This window comes from Triturus cristatus, chromosome 8 (genome assembly GCF_964204655.1).
Source record: "Triturus cristatus chromosome 8, aTriCri1.1, whole genome shotgun sequence".
Classification (NCBI taxonomy): Eukaryota; Metazoa; Chordata; class Amphibia; order Caudata; family Salamandridae; genus Triturus; species Triturus cristatus.
The window spans coordinates 1183874550-1183898491 of NC_140591.1; the positions used below are offsets into that span (position 1 = coordinate 1183874550).

At 47.8% G+C, this 23942-nt stretch overlaps 1 protein-coding gene across 1 annotated transcript in view; it reads left to right on the plus strand.

The window, feature by feature from the left end:
- The window catches only part of LOC146805589 (E3 ubiquitin-protein ligase HERC2-like), a 1563844-nt gene that overhangs the window by 142752 nt on the left and 1397150 nt on the right, over positions 1–23942 (plus strand). Inside the window, 1 exon segment of the mRNA XM_085622871.1 lies at positions 1831–2004. Coding sequence (XP_085478997.1) covers positions 1831–2004 — 174 coding nt within the window.

Genomic DNA, 23942 nt, shown 5'->3' on the forward strand with positions numbered 1-23942 from the left:
CATCTCACATACTAATACTGGGTGTTGGTACCACTATGCCCTCATTATATCCTGTCCTATTGAATGCTACCATTGCTAATTGTGGAGCTTAGCAATGTGTGGCAGGGATCAGAGCTCCTTTTCAAGCTGTCTGAAGTAAGTGCCTGTAACATGGTATGACGTGTTTTGTAGTATGTAGATTAATCAGACCTGAATATTTTAAAGATGAGAATACTTAAATTGAACAGTGCCACTTAAAAATTGGAGATAAAATATCTGCAACATCCGTTATGGGTGGGTGTCTTCAAGCGCCTCCATCCTCTCTGAAGCCGGATGAGGCTGCTTCTAAAATATGGTCGTAGAAATCCAATGTCCCAAGGTAGCCTCGACACCTAGTTATCTAAACCCATCAGTACAAATCTCAGTGCGGGAGGCTTAAAGGCGCTCCAATTCCTAGGAGTGCATCTGATGGAGTGTGGACTTTGCATAATACAGCCTATACCTGGAATACGTCCTGAATTGCTGGAAGATGCTGAGTTGCCTCTGTACCATTTGCAGAGGTTCCACTGGCCACACATGCAATTGTATTTTGTCCTCAACTTTAGTGCCTCACTTAAATCCCTTTACCAGGCTTCCTAGTGTGATGCATCAAATCCGAGGCATTATGAACAGTGCAAATAAAAGAAGGGAAAAGGGTGAGCTGTGTCTGGTCTACCTCCCTTAGGTATATATCATTAGCTCAAAGTTATTAAACTGGACTCAATCATAATATTTCTGCTTAGCAGTGAAGCTGTCTGTATTGTAGATTGTGTCAGAGTAGAATAATTTTTCAGTAGGACCAATGCTAAAGTAAATTTGTAAATGTTCTTAAGCACAATGCGGGACGTCACTCCTTAATAAATCCCACTTGGTATTTTTATACTCTGCGCAGCCTGAGTTTGTTGAAAACTGAGTGCAGTAATTAATGATTTCAGTTGAGCTTGGTGAATAAGGCTACAGATTCCTGTTTATTCATACAGGAGTATAGATGGAGAGGGTTGGGGCAATGACAACAGTCATTTTAAGAAGCTGGTTTGCACTCTAGTAAGCACTAATAGATTGGACCGGCTCTAAAGTTCAGTTCCTTATACACTGCTAATATATTTAGTGGCTTGACTCCAATGACGCAGCCGCAGACTTTCAATTTTTAGAACTTCAACCTGGGATAGTGCAGTGCCATTCAATTAGATTTTATTCCTCATCTGTTTCTAATAAACAACCAAAAACTTAGATTTGTGAACATTAGTTGGAATGTTAAATTCCACACTGAATTGATCAAAAGCAGTTAAATGATGTGTTAAAACATTCTTCAGACTTGCACAGCAGACAGTGTTGTTAGCATAAAATGAGAGAAATGTATTCCAGACCTAATCAAGGGACATCATATCAAACCTCTTTCAATACAGATTCAAAGCTATCAAAGTGATTGAGTGTTCATTGATCCTCAAATCCCTTATCGGTTTACTGTCCTGGCCAAAACCAATACATATTTCTGTGCCTTGATGGAGAAGACAAACTAGATTGATGCTGTTTATTTTGTATGAATCTATAGATTACTATTATTTGATGATTATTCATGGTACCGTGCAGGTTTAAAGACATTTATTTTTATATTTGACCATTTGAAATGTTGCCTTTTTAACAATTAGTCATTATTTGGCCTATTGCTCCTTTTTGAAAATTAAAATTTTTTGATAGTGTGTCTCACAAGTTACATAGCGTTACAGTGTCATACCAATGGTAGAAGTGTTCTGCATGAATGCTAATAACATAACATTGAAATGCTGCATGTTGTTTGTTTATATCACACAGATTCTTTCTTGCCCTCTGACACCCAATGAGAGTTTCCTAAGGTATCTGACCCTGCCACAGGACAATGAACTAGCTATCGATCTTCGACAAACCGCAGTTGTGATTATGGCTCACTTAGATCGCCTGGCCACGCCTTGTATGCCTTCTCCGTGTAGCTCACCTACTTCTCACAAGGTACCTGTATGCTTTCCTGTATATAACAGATTAGACCACACACATTTTGCACTGTTACATAGTATGCCATGCATCGGTGATATTATTTGAATATGTGCCACAGCCTCCTCTTTAGAGGCGCTTTGGCAATTATAGTAATTTCATTAAGAACCAATCATAGAATTAAATAAAACCATACTTACTGTGCAGTGTATGCAAATGTGTTGATCTTAAAAGGAATTGTAAGCAATACAAGGAAGGTAAAGATGCACATGTTATTGATAGACATATTAAGAAGTGTCAAATCTGGTAAAAGTTTATATTTTATACATGCTTTGACTACATCGACTTAGCATTTTGGAAGGGACAGTAGCCAGTGACCCCTCTTGCACTTTCACTCAAGCAGATAATCAAATCACTGACTCTCTCTCCGTGAGTCGTTGCAAGGATAGATCAATAAAGTAGGGTTTGATGTAAGGCTACTGAGAAACTACCTCCGTAAAGTGTCTTTACTGTTCAAGAGAATCTCAGAAGGGAAGGATGTTTTGCATACTATGCCAAATGAAATTGCCAAACGAAAAAGGTGAGAATTGTGGAAGCCTGTGCAAAGAATCCTGAATTAAGATTGAGATGCTGCAGCATACACATTTTATGTCTTCTGAAGGAGGTGGAAGGACCTATGATAATAGCTTGTAAAACATTGCTTATGTAATCACTGGGAGAAGGTAAATTGTCAGGTGGGGTTGTGGTAGAAAGGATGCATTGTACCCTGATAAATCATCCGCCAAGGTGAGGGAGTAAGGTGAGGGAGTAAGGGGAGGGATTAAGGGGTGGGAACCTACACTTTTAGGGTGGGAATGGGCAGATCAGAGTAGAGTGGGAGTTGTGATAGACTTATTTTGGAGTTCTTAGAGTGCATTGCTCCAGAGGTGGAAACCCAACTTCCAGTGAGGAACGTAGTACCAGTCGCAAACAGGAAGTTTTAATGAAGGTGGATCTCAGTCTGCAGTTGGAGAAAATAAATAAATTGTGTTTTTAATTTTTATGTAATAAAAAAGCGAAGTATCTAGATGCCTCGTATCTAGTTGAGTGGTGTAGAGCATAGATTTACGGGAACAGTGCAGTGAAGAGGTAGTATCTTATGTTCATGAGGCTCATAAGGAGAATGCAGATTAAATTATATGTGGACCTTTGCCTTTTACAGTAGATTTTTTGGGTGTATTTTTGACTTGATAATGGAATCCTCAGGAGAACAACTGATACTAGGGAATGGATTTTATTATTGTGGTCTATAAATGGTTGTCCGTGACTCGAACGTTCTGCTTTGAAGGTTCAGCTAGTTGACATGGGACAGTATTGACAATTTTAAACCCCACTAACTAGAGGAGTTCACCAACTTAATCACATAGCTTCCTATTAAAGGATCTATTTCTTTCTTTAAAACACTTGAGATCATATACCACGCTTTGTTTGTTTGATCCTTAACCATTGATAAGGTGGGTAGGGAAGTAGAGGAATTCCCAGTGGTGGTTTAATAAGTCAGCCTTGGTGTTCAGTGACATATGCATGGGTAGTGTGAGTGAGCTGAAGAACGTGTACAGCTATTCCTTGTTATTCTAGTAACATTTATAGCACAAATTAGGGCAGATATGCAGACAAAGTGCTTGTTTTATGCAAGATCTGCTGTAAATGATTGAAGAAATCTAAAAGGATATTTTTAAAAAGATAAGCAAATTGTCCATATTTGTTAAATGAGGTTGGGAGTGGAGGCAATATGTTGCTTTTGGACTGTCTGATAGCACTCGTGGTACCTAAAGAAAGGAGGCCTGTGGATGCATATGTATCATATCGAACCTTTATTCCAAAAGGTTAATTTCCCAAAATGCGCACAAAAGTGATCCCCAAACGAATTGTAAGCAAAAGCAAACATTCTGGCAACTAAGTTAGGGAAAGTTGCCTAAAAATTAGTATATGACATCCATACGGCTTTCTGAATAGCTCTTTGAGACAGATCTTTGTAGCCTTTCTACTACTATGGATAAAATTAGCCCTCTCGCAGGCTGGTCTTCTCTAGTTCCCTTCATTTTGATCTTGTTCTTCCCTTGTGCCTTTAATTAATTTGTTATTCACCACAGAATACTTTTGAAGCTGAATTTCACATGTTATTGCGCACACTATACTTTTTGAGACTCCTTGAGATGGGGATGGTGGTGTAGATGGATGGTGCTTCTAGGCATGCCTTTGTTGAGAAGGAAAAAATGTTTTCAGTTGCCAAATATTTCTCCCTTTCCATTGCTTGCTCTCAACCCATCCTCACTTCCCCAACCCTCTGTTCCAGGCTAAAATCAATAAATCTACTCTAATTTTGCAAAGCAACCCCAAATTGACTCCTCCATATTCCTCAATAAGCCATCCATTGCTATCAAGGGGTGTTCTTTAACCAAGTTCGCTCAGGAAGATGTTCCATTAGATCAGGTTCTCTTGAAGATCTCTGCCCCCATTTCACCTTCTCAGACTACCCAGCACTCTTTTCTACCAGTTTTACTACTCTGTTTGATGCTTCTGTTAGTCCTGCCAGTGTGTCTGGGATTTGGAAACCTGCTAATGTTCTCCGACTCCTGAAAAACCTTTCTTCGGATCCACTGTCACTTAGTTAACTGTAAGCCCATAACCCTGCTGCCTCAGCCTTCAAAGGTACTTGAAAAGGTTATCAAATCACATAACACCTTGATTCCAACTTTCTTTTTGGTCTCTTTCAGTTGGACTTTAGAGCAGCCCACAGTAAGAAGACGTCACATGTGCCGGATGATTTTCACTCCCTTCTTGATCATGCATGATACATCAGAAAGTGTTGCACCTCACTGCTTCTTTTGACAATGTCACCAATGCCATTCTCCGTAGACATGTGCATGATCTTGGCATCTGTCTTGATGCCCTTAACTGGCTCAAATGTTTTTTTTTCATCTAACAGAACCAAAAAAGTTAGATTTCTCTCTTTTTTCTTCTGAAAACAACAACCAACTGTGGAGTCTCTCAAGGATCCTCCTGGGGTTAGACTCGCTTCAATATGTACATGACTATTCTTTCTCATTTCATCAAATTGTATAAATCCAATATTGTCTCCTATGTCGTTGATATCAAACTCATTATCTCTATTATCAAAAACAGTAACAATAAAATAGGGCTAATTGCACTCTAACAATGTCCCAAGTAGCCAGCCGATGAAGGACAATTGTCTTGAGCTTAATGGGAACAAGACCGAGGCCATTCAATTCAGAAAATTCACTTCCATCTAGTGGGAGGCTTGGTGGGCCAAAGCATTGGGCAATTTGCCTGCTTTGGCTGACTCGGCCAGGAACCTTGATATCATGTTAGACACAAATCTTTCAATGGTGGATCAAGTCACTTCTGTTTCCTCCACTAGCTTTGGTACCCTCCGAATGCTTCGCAAGGTGTTCAAGTCGCTCCCCATTAACACTCGTAAAATTGTCACCCAAACCCTGATCACTAGTTGTCTGGACTACAGCAACATTCTTTATGTTGGCATTCCTTAGTACCTCATGAGGGGACTGCAGACTATTCAGAACGCACCGACGTCCTGAATTTCAACCTTCCAGCACGTGCATCAATGTCTTCCTATGTTAAGGCTTTGCAATGGTTTCCTGTGTGCAAATGCACTATCTTTAAATCACTGTGCCACTCACAGCGCTGCATGGTCTGGGCTACACTACCTGAGTAACAGGATTTATTTGAACAAGCCCACCAGAGTGCTTCGTTCCTACATCCATCATCTTGCTACAGTTCCACAAATACGCCACATGAGAACTGATAGGCGGTCCTTTTGCTTTCTGACAGCCCATAATTGGAGCCTTCTTCCTCTTAATCTGTAACTGATTGACACCTTTCTCATTTTTAAAAGCAAACTGAATATGTAGTTGTTTTGCCTGGCTCAGTTGCTATATTCCAGCTCTGTGCTCCTCTGTAGATGTTCTGAGTAGCTGGATACCCATTTAGGGTACAAAGGCACCCTACAAATCAATAGAACAGAACATGACCGTATGAAGAGACTAGTGCACACATGCATTTTAGCACCTGTATTGTTGTGAAGCCCTTCTAATTTAATTTCCAGTGAAGTTGTGCTCTCCTACAGTCTAATACTTACACCTTCTCAGTACTTAGAAATGTTTTTTAAACATTTATGCCAAATACTTCTTTTCCCTTGATCTTGTCCAGGGTACGAGAATGTAGACATGTTGCCGTATTGTAGGAAGCTGGCTCTTTATATAGTGGACAAATAAGAGATACACGGTGTCAAGAGTTCAGGCAAACCCCAAAGGAATTACGGACTCGCAAATGACACCCCAAATGCTCTTGTTTGTGGTAGTGTGGGCGAGCATTTATTTTAAAGTTATTGTGCACAGTACGGCAAACTGAGTGCTCAGTGTCTTGCAAAGAGGAATACATGTTACTTTTGTACGTTCTTCACTCAACTCTTTGTCTGCCATTGAAGTGCTCCGACTTCATATTTAACTTCATATTATCATCCTCATCCACAATGCCCCCCAGCACAGCTATCCTTAAAAGATACTATCCTCTAATTCCTCCATTCAGGATAATTCTTCCAACATCTCTCCTATGCTCAATGTAGTCCCTGCTTTCAATCGGCCTTCCACCAAATTGCTGCAGTGGCTACACTCCTCACCCTGATTACAGCCCCTGTGGCCTGGAGGAGTAACTTCTCACCAGAACATTATCAATCTAATGCATCTTGTAGGAAGCTGGCTGTTTATATAGTGGACCAAAAAGAAATGTATTGTGTAAATAGTCCAGGCAAACACCAAAGAAATTAGAAGCAGAAATGACACCCCAAATGCTATGTATTGTGGTAGTGTGTGCGAGCAGTTAGGCATGTCGGAGGGTAGTGCTAAGCATATATTGCAGACACAAAGGCAGTAAATGAGTCAGAAATTCAAAGAAATCCGACACCAATTTATAAAAATAAAACCTACTTTTATATGAATTTAGATACCAAGATCATTGAAATCGGGTAAGCACTTTTCGAGTTACTGATGTTTACAGTTTTCAAAAGTTCAGAATGCAGTTTTGGGGAGCGGTAATGTTTTCCTGTGAGAGGAAAAACATATACTGCATTTGGGTGTAGGAAGCTGGCTCTGTATATACTGTACCAAAGTGAGGTATAGTGTGCACAGAGTCCAGTGGAACCCCAAAGGTAGGCAGAGGTAAAGTTAGATAGCACCTTACTCTTTTTTTGTGATAGTGTAGTCGAGCAGTAAGGCTTTTTCAGAGGACAGTGTTAAGCATTTGTTGTACACACTCAATCAGCAAATGATTTCACACACTCAAAGACTGAACTTCAGACCAATTATTTTCATATAAAAATATTTTTAGTAAGTTTATTTTTTGGAACCAAGCAAGCCTGTCTCGAGTAAGCAATAAATACTTTACAGTAGTAATGCAGTTTGTAAACAGTTTGAATTGCAATTGTACTTTGATTTGATTAGTGAGGCTAATGATAATACAATGCTTTTCAGAATACAGTACATATACTTTGTATGGAATTGCTAGTACAATTACAGGTAAGTTACTTTTGAGATTACTTTTCTTACACAGTGTAGTATACCTGGATGCTACACTGGGAAATTTCCTGTAAACAGGTAAGTAAAATCGTTTTTGTTAGATAGTACAATTTTAAAGAAATTTTTTAGGTTTTCAGACTCAACACTTAAAAACTTTTGCTAGAAAAATAGTCAATGTTATCCTATGGAGAAAAATAGTGTTATTGGTTTTAGGGTAAGTATTCGGTAGTGGGAGTTGAGGTTCTGGGTGTAGACTCGGAGGTTTCCCAGGGTCAGAGATGCACTCTCGTTACACCCTCAGTGGCACTAGTGCGGCCGGGTGCAGAGTGCTGAGGCCAATGTTATCCAATGGGGAAAGGGGTCCTCCAGTTGGTGGCTGCTGACGAGCAGGCCACTTGGTTGTGGAGCAGAGCTCCTGGACTTTAGCTCAGGGCAAATGGGCAAACAAAGTAGCACCAAAGGTGCACCCTCAGCGGCACTAGGGCGGCCGGGTGCTGTTTTGACGTCGGGTGCCCTATTTGGCAATGGGGAACCTCCGGTTTGCAAAAGCACTGCAGGCTCGTGGACGAAGGTCTTCTGGGTGCGACCACCACTTCGAGAGGTAAGTTTGAATGCTGGGGGCTGGTTAGGCACCGTCGGTTGGGCCACCCAAGGCCGTGGGGCGTCAGGTGCAGGGGTGCCTTTTAGGATCAGATCTTCTTACCAGCTGGTCGCGGTTGGGGGGACCTTCCAGATTTAGGCTGCAGGTGTCTGCTGGAGGCTTGAGGCAGGTCAGGGATCGCTGATCTTGGGTCAGGATCTCCAGGGAGACCTCCTTGTGGTGTTTGCCCACTCGAGCTCAGGCCGTAGACGGCGGGTGCAGAGTGGTGTGGATTTGCGGTTTCCGGCCGGGGCCAGAGGTTGTAGCTGAACAAATCCGGTGTTCACGGGAACCCAGTCTTTGTAGTTGAAGGCAGGCAGGTCCTCCGGGGTTTTCGAGGTTGCTGGCTGCAGGACACACTGGGATTTCGCAGGAGCAGGTTCGAGGTGGAGACAGGCCGGTAGGGCTGGGGGCCAAGTCAGTAGGTGTCTTCCTCTTGTTGACTTTGGCACAGCTGTTCGGTGCTTATTCTTTTCTTGTTGGAGGTTCTTGTCTGAGTTCTTGGTTCAGGGCTGCCCTCTAAATACTGTATTTAGGGGCCGTTTTAGGGGTCTCGGGGTCAGAAGCCAATGGGCTACTAACCTTCGGGTGACTAAACCATTGGTGTGCCCACCCCACGTGGGGAAGTGAGCACAATCCCTAATCCTGATCGGGGAGTGCCTGCCATCTGCAACATGGCTGGCTCTGAAGAGTGGGTTTCACCTCGCCTCCCCCACCTGAGGGGTGGTGTTGGCAGAGGTGGGCACACCTTCTGGGCTGCTGTAATTTTTCCCGCCTGTCTTTCCGCTGAGGAGGGGAGACAGGAAGGGGCCTGTTCCTGGTAGCAGGAGAGGCTGGGGGTCGCAAGGCCTTTGAAGCTCCCCTGCCACAGATGGCTCTTCCTTGCCTGGAGGAGGTGTGAACACCTCCGTCCAGGAAAGGCTTTGTTTCTGGGGTCAGGGAGCGAAGGCTCCCACCCCAGGGGTCCAGAAACATGTCTGGTGGTGGCTGGCTGGTGTGTACCAGTCAGGGAACCCACCAGAGTCTGGTCGTTTTGCAGGGGGCATCTCTAAGATGCCCTCTGAGTGCATTTTTCATTAAATCCCACAGTGGCAGCAGTGTGGGTTTAATGTGCTGAGAAGTTGGATACCAAACTGCTCAGCTTTCAGTGTAGCCATTATGGTGCTGTGGAGTTTGTAATGACAATCTCCCAGCACCATATACTCTTAATGGCAGAACTGCACTTACAATGTCTAAGAATGGACTTAGACACTGTAGGGGTACAGGGCTCATGCACCTGTACCCTCACCACTGGTATAGTGCACCCAGCTAGAGGGGTGGCTGATCCATGCCAGGGCAGTGGGTTGTAGGCATGGCACACAGGGATGTGTGCCATGTCGACTCTTCACTTTGTTCTGCACCAAAACACGGAGCCTGCAAAGGCAGTGTGTGAGTGTAAAGGTACAGGACCTCTAAGGGTGGCACAATAAGTGCTGCAGCGCTTAGAGGCCTTCCCTGGTCACAGTGCCCTGGGTACCTGGGGTTCCATTTACCAGGGGCTGACCTGTGGCCAGAGAGTGCCAATTGGATTTGGTACAGTTTTGGGGAAAGCACAAAGGCCCTGGGAACCTGATTGGCAGGGACCCAGGGCACATCAGGTCAAAGTGCATCAGTAGTTCTGGCAAAAAGTGTGGGGGGGGGGGTTACTGCAACAGAAACCCAGCTTCTTACATTGGGCACTTAACAGTGACTTACAGGATTGTTCTCCGGGACTGAAAGTGAGTTTGGGGCAAGGTCCAAGGCCCCACCAGTAGGTCACCTTAGGAGGCTCTGGGGTGTCCGGGTGCAGAGGTGTCACGGTGTCTGGTGTCTCATTCACTTCAATGGGGAGCAGTCGGGATGGAAACGGGCTGCAAGCTGGGACTGGGGTATGTGAGAAAGTGGCTCTGTATATACTGTTCCCAAATAGGTACAGTGGGTACAGAGTCCACAGTCCCTAGAGGTTTGGCAGAGGTTAAAGTTAGATATAACCTTACTCTCTAAAGTGGTAGCTTGGTCGAGCAGTAAGGCAGTATCAGAGGACAGTGTAAAGCATTTGTTGTACACACTCAGTCAGCAAATGGTCTCACACACTGAACTCTAGGCCAATGGTTGGTATAAAAAAATATATGGTTGTTTTATTTTAGAACCAACAATAGGTATCAAAATGTTCGAGGCATGTGGGCTGCTGAATTCATATCTGTGCATAGATCGCCGCCTAGTGTTGGGTCCGGATGTTTGCACGTTGTTGTCCTGGAAGAGTCTTCGAGGTATCCTGGGATAGGTGACTCCTCCCCTGGACTACAGTGCGCATGGGCATCCTCTCCATCCTCAGATTGTTTTTTTCCGCCATTGGGTTCGGATGTGCTATCTTAGCTCAAGTTAGGAAAAACTTTATCGAGGCCAAAAGGCCTTTAGTTCGCGTCGGTACTGTTTTCTCGATCGGTTTCGATACTCCTTTGTTAGTTTAACAACTTTCAGCACCGGCTTTTCGCTTCTTACCTGCCCATCGACGACATCGACGATGGAATCGAGGACACCGTTCAAGAGATGTCCGGTATGCAATGCGAAATATCCCCACATCGACGTCCATCCGGTGTGCAACAAATGCCTTTCGCCGGATCACGACGAATCGACATGCATGACCTGTGCCCGGTTCCGTTCCAAGAAGACTCTACGGAATCGACGAGCGGCAAGACTCGAAGCGCAGCACGCGGCACCGGCCCCGGCAGACATCTTCAACGCCGAGACCGAAGATGTCGAAGAATTGGAGATCCTACCCTCCAGTCCCGTTTCCGAACATGACTCCGGATCGAACGACGTCGACGAATCACTCTTTCGCAGAGATGAAGCCGACACCGAGGTAGGAGACTACGATGAGGCCTTAGGGGCCGAAGAGAGTAGCTCCAATGACGAGCAAGGCCTACCCGTTCAGACTGAAGAGAGCCCAGTGCCACAGTCTATGGCTCCGGTCGAGGGATCGCCTTCGGGCCTTACCCGAGACCTATCCCGCAGTTCTTCGGCCCCGCCCTCGGGCCCGGCCTCGGACGTTCAGCGGCAGACATTATTACCTAAACCGGCTGGTTTCCCTTCTTCCAAACCGAAACCGAAAGCTGCACTGGTTCAATCGAAACCGAAACCAAAAGTGGCGCTGGTCGGATCGAGGCCTTCCACACCTTCGACGCCAGCGAAGCGCGTCGGCACCGAGCGCACCAAGCCAGACTTCGGTGCCGAACTTGAAGCGGCCGACGTCGGAGTCGGCATACGGAAAAAGGCCTTCGGTGCCAACAAACCTGATCGGTTCCCGGCGTCGACGCCATCGACTCCGACACCAAAGGTCACACTGCCGGCTGCGTCTCACATCGCTTCCACGGCAACACCGAAGCCTCATGCATCGAAGACGTCGACGGCCATTCCCGCCCCTCGACTCGATGACCCGCCGGCGCCGAAAAAGTCGACGACAGCCTCTACAGACCTGGTCGGCGCGAAAGCCTCAAAGGCGCTCCAAGTGCGACCTGGTGCAGCACAAAGCAGCAAAACCAAAACGGTCCTCCAGGACACATCGGGCTCCGGCCCAATAAAAGCTCCAGCAGCCTCTTCGGCGCCAGCCAACATTACTTTTGGCCTGCCTCCGTCCACGATCCCAAAAATATTCCAACTCAGGACACGGGTCACCCACTCCACAACTACACCTGCTGAGGCGTCTCCGTCACATGTCATCGACGCCAACACCGGCAGGATGGTTATCCACGAACGGAGGATAACTTCGGAGCCACCTTTGGACCCTTTCCGGATCCCACTAAAAAGGAAGCTGCCTGTGGACTCAGAACCTCTCCTAAGCGAATCTTACCACTCGCCCTACCAGGATCCACAATCATTCTCTCCCACACACTCCGACACGGATGTGTTGGAGGACTACATGGATGACCAAGTCCCCTACCACAGAGACATAGACCCTGATTACCAACAGGACCCTGATCAAACTTGGGGCGACCCTGTAGATCCAGGTGCACCTCTAGATGCACAGGACCCACAACTCTATGGGGCGAAAACATCTCCCACAGAGGACACTGCAGCATTCAACGCTCTTATCGAACGTGCCGCAAATAATCATGGAGTGCAGCTTCACTCTGACACCATCGAGGACGACTTTCTTATGGACACCTTCGCATCCTCAGAAAGACATGTAAAAACTCTGCCCATGTTGAAAGGGGTCCTCAAACCAGCCAAGGACATCTTCAAAGAACCCACCAGGGCACGCGTAATAAACCCCAGGATCGATAAGAAATACAGATCGGCGCCTGGGGAGCCTACTTACATCAGAGGCCAATTACCACTAGACTCCATTGTCGTAGCGAATGCTCGCAAGAGGGCACACTCGCAGACGACAGGTGACGCTCCTCCCCCGGACAAAGAGTCCAAGGTGCTAGAGACCTCCGGCAAGCGAGTTGCCGCCCAGGCTGCCAACATATGGCGCATAGCCAACACTCAAGCGCTCCTCGCTCGCAACGATAGAGCGCACTATGACACATTGGAACAACTACTCCAACATCTCCCTGACCAGTACAAAGAAGGTGCAGAAATTCTTATCAGAAAGGGACAGCTACTCACAAATGCTTCCATCAAGTGTGCACTAGATGCCGCAGACACGGCTGCCAGGGCCATTAACACAAGCGTCATGCTGCGACGACATGCCTGGTTGCGAATCTCCGGATTCAAACCGGAGGTGCAAAATAATATACTCAACCAGCCTGTCAACCCCGACTATTTATTCGGACCGGAGGTTGACACCACCCTTGAGAAAATAAAAAAGGACACGGACACCGCAAAGTCCATGGGGGCTCTCCAGACTCAGTCCTTTCGGAGCAGCTCCTTTCGTCGCCCCGGAAATAGAGGAGCAGGTAGAGGACAGGGGTCACAGCAGACATACAACAAGGGCAATACACAAACCACCTACGATAAAAACACCCGGGGTGGATATCGTGGCTCCAGTACAAAGGGAAGAGGACGCGGCTACGGCAACACCAGGTCCTCCCCCAAGAACAAGCAGTGACGCCCTCTCCCTTCCTCCCGACCACATAACACCTGTCGGAGGAAGGCTACAAAGGTTCCTGCCCACGTGGAACTCCATCACCACGGACAGGTGGGTCAAAGATATTGTCAAATACGGTTACTGTCTAGAGCTAACCTCCACTCCACCCACAATTCCTCCAAGAAACCGTCCTATGTCCTCAGAGCACTTAACGCTCTTGCAGCAGGAGGTGCAAAGCATGCTTCTAAAAGGCGCAATAGAGGTCGTACCCGTCCACGAGCAAGGTACGGGGGTGTACTCCCTGTACTTTTTAATACCGAAGAAGGACGGGTCACTCAGACCTATATTAGACCTGAGACCCCTAAACAGATACATTCTTTCCGAGCATTTTCACATGCTCACTCTCCAGCAAGTCCTCCCGCTGCTCAAGCAGGGAGACTTTCTAGCCACACTGGACCTCAAGGATGCGTATTTCCACATACCCATTCACCCATCACACAAAAAATACCTCAGGTTCACTGTTCAAGGACAGCACTACCAATTCAGAGTCCTTCCCTTCGGCGTGACAACGGCACCAAGGGTGTTTACAAAGTGCCTAGCTACTGTGGCGGCACATCTACGGAGGCAGCACATACACGTCTACCCTTACCTGGACGACTGGCTCGTTCAAGCGAAGTCAGCCCAGCAATGTGCCAGCCACATGTCCCGCACCATTCACCTCCTTCACACTCTGGGGTTCTCACTAAATTACCCAAAATCCCATCTCCAGCCCGCACACGTACAACAGTACCTAGGTGCGACTATAGACACTCTGGCGGCCACAGCTCAGCCAAATTTAGTGAGGATCAACAGCATGCAAATGCTGATCTCCAGGTTCAAACCCCAACACTCACTTCCAGCATGAGTGTTCATGCAGTTGATAGGCATGATGGCCTCCTGCATTTTCATAGTCCCACACGCAAGATTACATATGCGCCCGCTTCAGGAGTGCTTAGCACGTCAGTGGAATCAGGCTCAAGGACAGTTGAAAGACCTAGTGTTGGTGAGCGGTCGGGCGTACAACTCTCTGCATTGGTGGAATCCTCAAAACCTTTGCAAGGGCCGACCGTTCCAAGAGCCTGTTCCACAAATAGTACTGACAGCGGACGCGTCTCTCCAGGGATGGGGAGCTCATGTACACCACTACACAGTGCAGGGACTATGGACGACACAACAGAAGAAGATGCACATCAACCTTCTGGAACTGATGGCAATCTTCCTGGCCATGAAGGCATTCAAAGTACATCTGTGCAACAAAGTCGTGTTGATCCGGACGGACAACATGACTGCCATGTACTACATACAGAAGCAGGGAGGAACACACTCTCCACAGTTGTCTCATCTGGCTCAGAGCATGTGGAAGTGGGCCATTCAGAGGAACATGTTCCTCATGGCAGAGCACCTCCCGGGCAAGGACAACCAGATGGCGGATCTGCTCAGCAGACACAGCCACCAGATGCACGAGTGGGAGTTACACCCATCAGTACTCCAACCGTACTTCCAGCAGTGGGGTCATCCAGAGATAGACCTATTCGCGACAAGCGAAAACGCAAAATGCCAAAGCTTTGCCGCCAGGTTCCCACATCCACAGTCGCAGGGCAATGCGATATGGATGAACTGGTCCGGCAGATTTGCGTACGCTTTTCCCCCAGCACCACTGATACCGCTGGTGGCACGCAAACTCAGACAACACTCCCTGACACTCGTCCTAGTTGCTCCTACGTGGGCACGCCAGCCATGGTACACCACCTTCCTCGAACTTTCCGTGGTGCCGCATCAAAGACTGCGGATCAAACCCGCGCATTTGACGCAGAACCATGGAGAGATTCAGCACCCAGATCCGCAACAGCTGAACCTGGCAATCTGGCTCCTGAAGTCCTAGAGTTTGGCTACCTCAACCTGCCACCTGACTGTATGGACATCATCAAGGAGGCCAGGAGACCCACTACAAGAGCTTGCTATGCAGCCAAATGGAAAAGGTTCGTCATTTATTGCAGTAATAATGACATTAACCCGCTGGACGCATCCATCCAAAACATCATTTGTTACCTCTTACACCTATACCGATGCAATCTGGCGTACACCTCTATACGTGTCCATTTGACCGCAATATCAGCCTATCTGCAAACCAGGCAGCACCTCTCACTATTCAGAGTGCCTGCCATCAAAGCTTTCTTGGAAGGACTCAAACGAGTCATTCCACCAAGCCACCCACCGGCTCCAATGTGGAACCTCAACCTGGTCCTCACACGCCTGATGGGTCCACCCTTTGAACCTCTACACTCATGCGAGATTCAATTCCTCACCTGGAAAGTAGCTTTCCTGGTAGCAATCACTTCTTTAAGAAGGGTTAGTGAACTCCAGGCACTAACAGTTCAAGAGCCATTTATACAGGTTCACGCCAACAGGGTCGTACTACGTACCAACCCCAAATTCATGCCCAAGGTAATCTCGCAGTTCCACATGAATCAAACTATTGAACTGCCCGTTTTCTTCCAAAACCCACAAACTGTCGCGGAACGAGCACTCCATACACTAGACGTAAGGAGGGCCCTCATGTACTACATCGACAGGACTAAACCCTTTAGGAAGACAAAACAACTGTTCGTTGCCTTTGCCCCACACCACAAGGGTAACGCCATCTCCAAAGCAGGGATAGCCAGATGGATAGTTAAGTGTATTCAAATTTGTTGTCAAAAGGCAAAACGCACATTAACTATTCCCCCACGAGCCCACTCAACACGCAAGTTAGGGGCCTCCATGGCTTTTCTAGGAAATATTCCCCTGCATGATATATGTAGAGCAGCCACCTGGTCCACCACACACACATTTACCAAACACTATTGTGTAGATGTGCAATCAAAACAGCAGGCAGCTGTAGGACAGGCTGTTCTCAAAACCCTTTTTCAGACCGCTGCAGCTGGAACTGGTAGCCGCCGCTAATAGAGGGCACTGCTATACATTCTATGCACAGATATGAATTCAGCAGCCCACATGCCTCGAACTGAATATGCTACTTACCAGTATGCATCTGTTCTTGGCATGTAGGGCTGCTGACATTCATATCGCCCTCCCTCCTCCCCGGCGCCTGTAGCAGCTGCAGCTCTCAGAATTACTGTAAGCATGGTCATCACTTTTCTGTATCTACTCCATCACTGCCACAATGGCGAAAAACAATCTGAGGATGGAGAGGATGCCCATGCGCACTGTAGTCCAGGGGAGGAGTCACCTATCCCAGGATACCTCGAAGACTCTTCCAGGACAACAACGTGCAAACATCCGGACCCAACACTAGGCGGCGATCTATGCACAGATATGAATGTCAGCAGCCCTACATGCCAAGAACAGATGCATACTGGTAAGTAGCATATTCAATACTTTCTCAGAATGAGATGCTTTAGTTAAATACTTTACAATAGGCAATTGACTTTTGCAGATAATAGTTACAGTTTTGTTACAATAGGCAACACAATTTCAAACACAATACAGTGAGCTCAATGGGAATTTTAAGTTATGTGCACTTGATTACTTTCAGGATTACTTTTCTAACTCCAGGACTGGATCCTAGATTCAGTCCTGGGACAGTTCTTGGAAACAAGCGAGTAAATTCGTTTTGGTTACTGTGGTGATTTTTAAGCAATATTTTGCCATTTTAAAAGTTGACACTTAAAACTTTTGCTAATCAAATTACCAATCTTATCCTATGGAAGGAAATTCACCTAGCAGGTAAGTGGGGTTATGGTTACTTTTTCTAGGTCAGTGTTGGATCCTAGATCCAGCACTAGTGTACCACCTGTAAGCAGTTGAGAAACTGCGTTTAAGTTACACAGGCGATTTTTAAGGAATATTTATAAGTTTGCAAAATCGACACTTAGAAGAAATTTCATAGAAAAACAGTCAATGGTTTCGTATGGGAGAAAATTCAAGTTACGGGTTAAGTATGTTCTCGTTACTTTAGTAATCCAGTGCTGGGCTCCTAGGCTCAGTACTGGGGCATCTATCTAAAACAGGTAAGTAATTCTTTTTTCACAGTTGGTACGATTTTTAAAGAATATTTGTAGTTTGCAAAAATCGACACTTAAAAGAAATTTCACAGAAAAACAGTCAATGGTTTCCTATGGGAGAAAATTGTGTTAGTGGTAAGTACGGTTGTAAGTACTTTTCAGGGTCAGTGTTGGGCACCAAGATCCAGCACTGGGATCTCTCCTAATAGCAGGTGAGTATTTCCGTTTTCGTTACTCGGTTGATTTTAGGCGAATATATTAAAGTTTAGAAACTCCACACTTGGAAGAAATTTCAGAAGAAGCCAGTCAATGTTACCCTATGGAAGAAGAGTGAGCTATTGGCTTTTGGGTGAGTACTCGACTGGCAGAGTTAAGGTTCTGGGCATAGACTCAGGGGTCTCCCAGAGTCAGGGAAGTACAGTTGCTACACCCTCAGCGGCACAGGGGCTGCCGGGTGCAGAGTCAGTTAGGCCCAATGTTATCCTATGGGAGGCAGGGGGGCCTTGGTCGGTGGCTGCTGACTAGCAGGCCACGCGGCTGTGGGAGCTGACCTCCTGGTCACTTGCTCAGGGCAAATGGGGAAGTATGTAGGAGTAGAAGTTGCACTGCCAGGGCCACTCCGGCAGCTGGGTGCAGGGTGCTTTTGAGCCTTTGGGCGCTCAGTGGATTTCAATGGGAAAGCTCAAGGACGAACAAAGGCTGCAAGCTCGGGGACGAAGATTCTTCAGGTGCCACCACCACTTTGAGAGGTAAGTTGGGTAGTTGGAGGATAGGTAGGTACCCAGGAGTTGGGCACAGGGGGCCGGGTGCAGAGGAGCCTTTTGATGTCGGGAAATCTTACCCTCTGTTGATCGCTGTTGGGGGGGTCCCTGGTTCTGAGACTGCAGGCGTCAGCGGGAGCATCGAGGTGGGTCCTTGGGTGCCGGATTCGGGGTCACAGTCGCCGGGGGGACGTCCTCGGGGTCTTTGTCCACTCCGGCACAGGCCAGGCTTGGCGGGTGCAGAGTGTGCAGGGTTCGCGGTTCCGGGCTGATGCCAGGGGTTAGAAACTTGCTTTGAGCAGAGCCACTTCTCATGGGAGTCCCAGGTGCTCAGAGTCACAAGGAAGCCAGGTCCTCCAGGGTTTGTGAGGTTGCTGGCCGCAGGAGGTGCTGGGATTCAGCAGGAGCAGGTTCGAGGGTCGACAGGCCGGTAGGGCTGGGGCCAAAGCAGTTAGGTTCTTCCTCTTCTTAGCAGCTGCACGGCAGGTCTTCTTTCTTCTTTGCTAGTTTAGAATCTGTAATCTGAGGAAGGAAGATTCAGGGTGCCCCTAAATACTAGATTTAGGGGCTTTACAGGTAGGTAAAGGGCAGGGACCAATTGGTCCCTGCCCTGGGGTGGGTACACCCCCTATCCTGCCACTCTCCTGTGGGAGGGGGCAGTAGCCTAGTCCTGATTGGGCAGGGCTTCCAATCTTGAAGATGGCGAGAGCCCGGAGATGTTTCACCTCGCCTCTCCCACCTGAGGGGTGGGGTTGGCAGAGGCTGGCTGTCCTTACCTGGGGTTTCCTGCAAGTCTTCCTGCCAGAGGTGGGGTCAGAACTGGTGGGGGCCAGTTGCTGAGTACAGCAAGTGGCCTGGAGAAGCTCACAAGGGCGGCATGCCTTTGAAACTTCCCCCTGCCCATCCTGGGGGAGGAGACCTAGCACCTCGGCACCTCACCCAGGATGTGCATTGTTGCAGGCCCAGGACTGCGGGGGCTCTCCCCTCAGGGGTCCAGCAACATGTCTGCTGTGTGTCAGCCTAGGCAGCCTTTCATACAAGATGTGGATTGTAGGTTAGGTTTCAGGGGGCATCTCTAAGATGCCTTCTGTAGTGCTTTGTACATTAAATCCCTCACTGACATCAGTGCGGGTTTAATGTGCTGAGAAGTTTGGTACCAAACTTCTCAGTCTTCAGTGTTGCCATTATGGTGCTGTGGAGTTCGTGTTTGACGAGTCCCAGCACCATATACTCTAAAATGGTAGCACTGCACTTACAGTGCCCAGGAATGGACCTGGGTACTGTAGGGGCACAGGGCTCATGCTACTGTGCACACACCACTGGCATAGGGCACCCAGCTAGTGGGGTGGCTGATGTATGCCATGGCAGTGCAGGTTGTGGGCATGGCACACAGGGATGTGTGCCATGTCTACTCTTTGTTTTGTCTTGTACCCAGACACTCAGCCTGCAAGGGCAGTGTGTTTGTGTTGTGGTACAGGGCCTCTAAGGGTGGCACAATAAGTGCTGCAGCCCTTAGAGGCCTTCCCTGGTCACAAGGCCCTGGGTACCTAGGGTACCATTTACCAGGGGCTGACATGTGGCCAGGGTTTGCCAATTTGGGTTTTAGGGAAGGAACATAGGCCCTGGGCACCTGATTGCCAGTGCCCACGGCACACTCAGTTAAAGTACAGTCAGCAATTCAGCAAAAAGTGGGGGCATACCATGCAAGAAAGATGGCACTTTCTCACAAGTTACCACTCAGTGGGAATCCAGTGGGTGGCTCAACGCTTGAGGTGCTCTGGCATGTGGCAGACACCTTCGGTCCACTTCTCCTCATGCTGTGGAGCTCGGGTGCAGTGGTGTCATTTGGCGTTTGGTCTGGTGCTGGAATCTCCTGCGGTTGGAGGGGGCCTGCAGAAAGAGGCTGCAGGCTACGACTGGAAATCCAGTCTGACCAGATCCGAGGATGGGCTTGGCTCTTGTGGGTCTTAGGACCGTATTGGCCCCGTCACGTCCCTTGGACTCCACTTGTGGAGCGCAGGCACAGAGGCACTTTGAGGTGTCGTGGGGCAGTGGTTGCAGACTCATTCTTTGTGAGAGGGGCAAACAGGACAGCTTGGTTACTCTGTATGTAGGACTCACTGTCCCTGACGTCCCTCGACGTGCAGGTTGGTCTTCCTCGATGGTGGTGTCCGGACTAGACACAACAAGCCTTGGCTGCTGCAAGGGGTCCTTCCCCAGGTATTAGTGTTGTGCGGCTATGTTCGGCCCTGGCGTCCCCTCACTTGGAGGGAGGATGGATCTGACCTGTAGGAGCACTGCTACCCCTTCCTGGGCAGCTGCTCCATTACTAGTCCCCGTAGGGAGCAGGTCGGTGTTTCTTTGTTGCCTGCGACTGCGGAGGTGTAGCTCCTCTACTCCAAAAGAGTTTAATTGGTTGATTGACGAGTCACTGGCAGCCCTCCAGGTTTCTTGGAGTCTGCACCGCGGTAGGACGAATCTGATTCTCCATGAAGGTCAGGTGCAGCAGGCAGGGTTGAGCCAAATCAGTCGTGCTTCTCTGTTCTCTGGTAGTCAGTCTTCTCTTTCTACTTCTTTTTGTCTGTCGAAATCTGAAGTTCTGATATCAGGGGTTCCCTAAATACTCAATTTAGGGGCGTTAAGGGGAGTGAGAGTAGTAGCCAATGGGCTACTTAGCACTGGGGGTCACTCTGTCCCCTAGATTACTACTTCCTTTGGGGAGTGAGCATCACCCTGTCCCATAATGCTTAATTCCACCACACACAAGATGGTGGAATTCCTAATTTTGTGTTCACTTCAAGCTGATCAACCTAGAGGTGTGGCCAGCCTGTCCTTGCAACATGCCTCCTGCATAGCTAATATTTCTGCCTGCCCTGGTGCCAGATGGACCTAGGGCAGGGGTTGGCATTTCCCCTGTCTGGCGAAGCCTTGGGCCGCCTATCAATGGCGGCAGAAGCCTTCGAAGAAACCTGCCTTAATATGCTGATTTACCAGCTTTCCTGGAGTAGGAGGTGATAACCTTCTGAGAGTGTGGACTCTCACCCCTGTGAGTCAGAAACTCATCTGTGGTGGTAGGCTGGACTGGAGCTGTCAGCCAGCACACTAAAGGGCTTGTCAGAGGGTACCTCAAAGGAACCCTTTGGGTACTGGAATCAGTGATGGGTTTATTAATATGTGGTTTTTTGATACCAAACACCATTTGTTTCAGTGAAGCCAATATGTAGCAGGGAAACTCGTTTTGACCAGTGCTCAGTACAAGAAAACAGGGAAGCCATATTAAGGTATGTACTGTCGGTAATTGAACTGGCCAGCACAGGGGCATATCTTCTCATGCAGATATGCCCTCACGTGTAATTTAATGCACCCTGCCTTACGGCTGTAGGGGTGACTTACAAATGTTTCATGCAGTGCTAGGGGACATGGCACACAGGTGTGTGTCATGTTGTGTTTTCACTTTTTGGAGCACCTTGTCAGGCAGTCTGCGTTGGCAGTCTTAGTTTGGTGCCTGGTCCCTTAGAGTGGCATAAGATATGCTGCAGCTCTTAGGGACCATCGTTAGTACTGATGCCCTAAGTACCAGAGGTACCACTTACTAGGGACTTACATAGGTGCTAAAGGCCTGGGCACTTGGGAATCAAGTGACCCGTTGTCTTGTTTTGGGGAAGAACACTGGCACTGGGGACCTGGTTAGCAGGAACCCAGGTCACTTCAGTCAAAGTTGCCTCAAATACCAGGCAAAAGGTCGGGGGAGGGGGGCTACTGCAACAAAAACCCAGTTTCCGACACTTATCTGTGAGAAGGAACTTGAATCTTTCATTTACTAATTGTATCTTCTTGGCTTCTTTCAGTGAAGCATAAACTATGGATGAGCCAATCATTCCTTACGCCCTGAGTCACAGTACTTGTCCATTTACTTTGTTCGGTACTTTTTGTACGCAGCATGTGGCTTTTTTCCAAACTTAGCACTTGGTGTGCTAACCCCCACAGCCGCATCACGTGACATTGTTTTTAGGTCTCGCCTAACCCAGCGCATGCGCTGGTCTGGCGAGACTTTTTGTGAGGGCTCAAAAAATACTACCATGGGCAGCCTAGAGCTACAGTGCATGTGCGTGGGCGCGCGCTTAGGAGCAGAGGCTGGCAAACCTCTCATGCTTATTAAGCGCCCGCGAACACTTTCACTTTTGCCCGTGATCACTTTCGCGGCACCCCTTTGATGTTCTCGTTGCCCATTTGACTTTCAATGTGCTTTCTCTTTCCACAAACTTGATGTTTGTATTCCATTATTTTGAACCACACACACAACCACACACACAACCACACACACAACCACACACACACCCACAACCACACACACAACCCCACACACACACAACCGCTCCCACACACAACCGCTCCCACACACAACCGCTCCCACACACAACCGCTCCCACACACAACCGCTCCCACACACAACCGCTCCCACACACAACCGCTCCCACACACTCACAACCACACACACACAACCACACCCACCCCACCCACCCCCACCCACCCCACCCACCCACACACACACACACCCTCACACACACACCCTCACACACACACCCTCACACACACACCCTCACACACACACCCTCACACACACACCCTCACACACACACCCTCACACCCCCCATCCACACCCCCCCACACACACACACATGCGCACACACACATGCACACACACATGCACACGCACACACACACACACGTGCACACACACACACCCACACACACACACACCCACACACACACACACACACACCCACACACACACACACACACCCACACACACCCACACACACACCCACACACACACCCACACACCCACACACACACCCACACACACACACACACACACACACACACACACACACACACACACACACACACACACACACACACACACACACACACACACCCACACCAAGCATTGGCATAGCCAATAGGTCTCGCCTTTGGGACCTTATAATTGTTTAGCCTTATGCAACAGTTGATGTGGTTGCACCAAGGATATTGTGCTGCATAACTAAATACTTAGAAGGTCCCAAAAGCGAGACCTATTGGCTATGCCAATGCTTGTTGAAGTTATGAGCTGTGCACTTAGGGCAAGCAATGGTTTCTCGGCTCACCATAACTTTAAAATGTCAACGTTTGTTAGATTTTTCCTTGCAACCATAATGTCCCTGCCATAGACCTTTTTTGGGGCATGCATATTCATCTACTTAATAATGTATTTTTGTGATCAATATTCTATTATTACCAAATATGGATTGTCTGGAGTGGATCACAGTTAGCTTAGTATGTCCATACATCTGATTTGGATTTATAGCTGCAGATTCCTTACCCTAGAGTTATCCTCGGGCATCAGACCGGGTATGGAATCTTTTTTTGTGAGCAGTACCCCTGCACACCGGTAGATGGCGTCGTTCGGCTGTGTGGCATCATCGTTGCCAGAAGTGACGTTCGCTGTGCCAATATAGGTGCCAGCCAGACACGCTGACGTCAGTTCTTTTCTTTACGTGCTGGTCTGCGCAGATCCAGGAAGAGCTACCCCTTAGTCTTGTTATATACCTTTGTGACTTGTCTACTTCATGGTGTATTGTTTTTAACTTTTTTTAATTTTTGTATTCTTTTTATTAACTTTGCTCAGACCATCAAACAATACAGGACATTTAGCACGATACATGCGGTGAATTACCCATCCTCTGAACAATGACCGACCTTCAAGGACACAAATGAGACAAATAAGAATAGCTGTTAGGGTCCTAGTCCTCCCCCAGTCTGCCTGTATTTCCGCCATGGCCCCCATACCTTACGCCATTTTTTGGTGCAACCTCTGCTTTTATA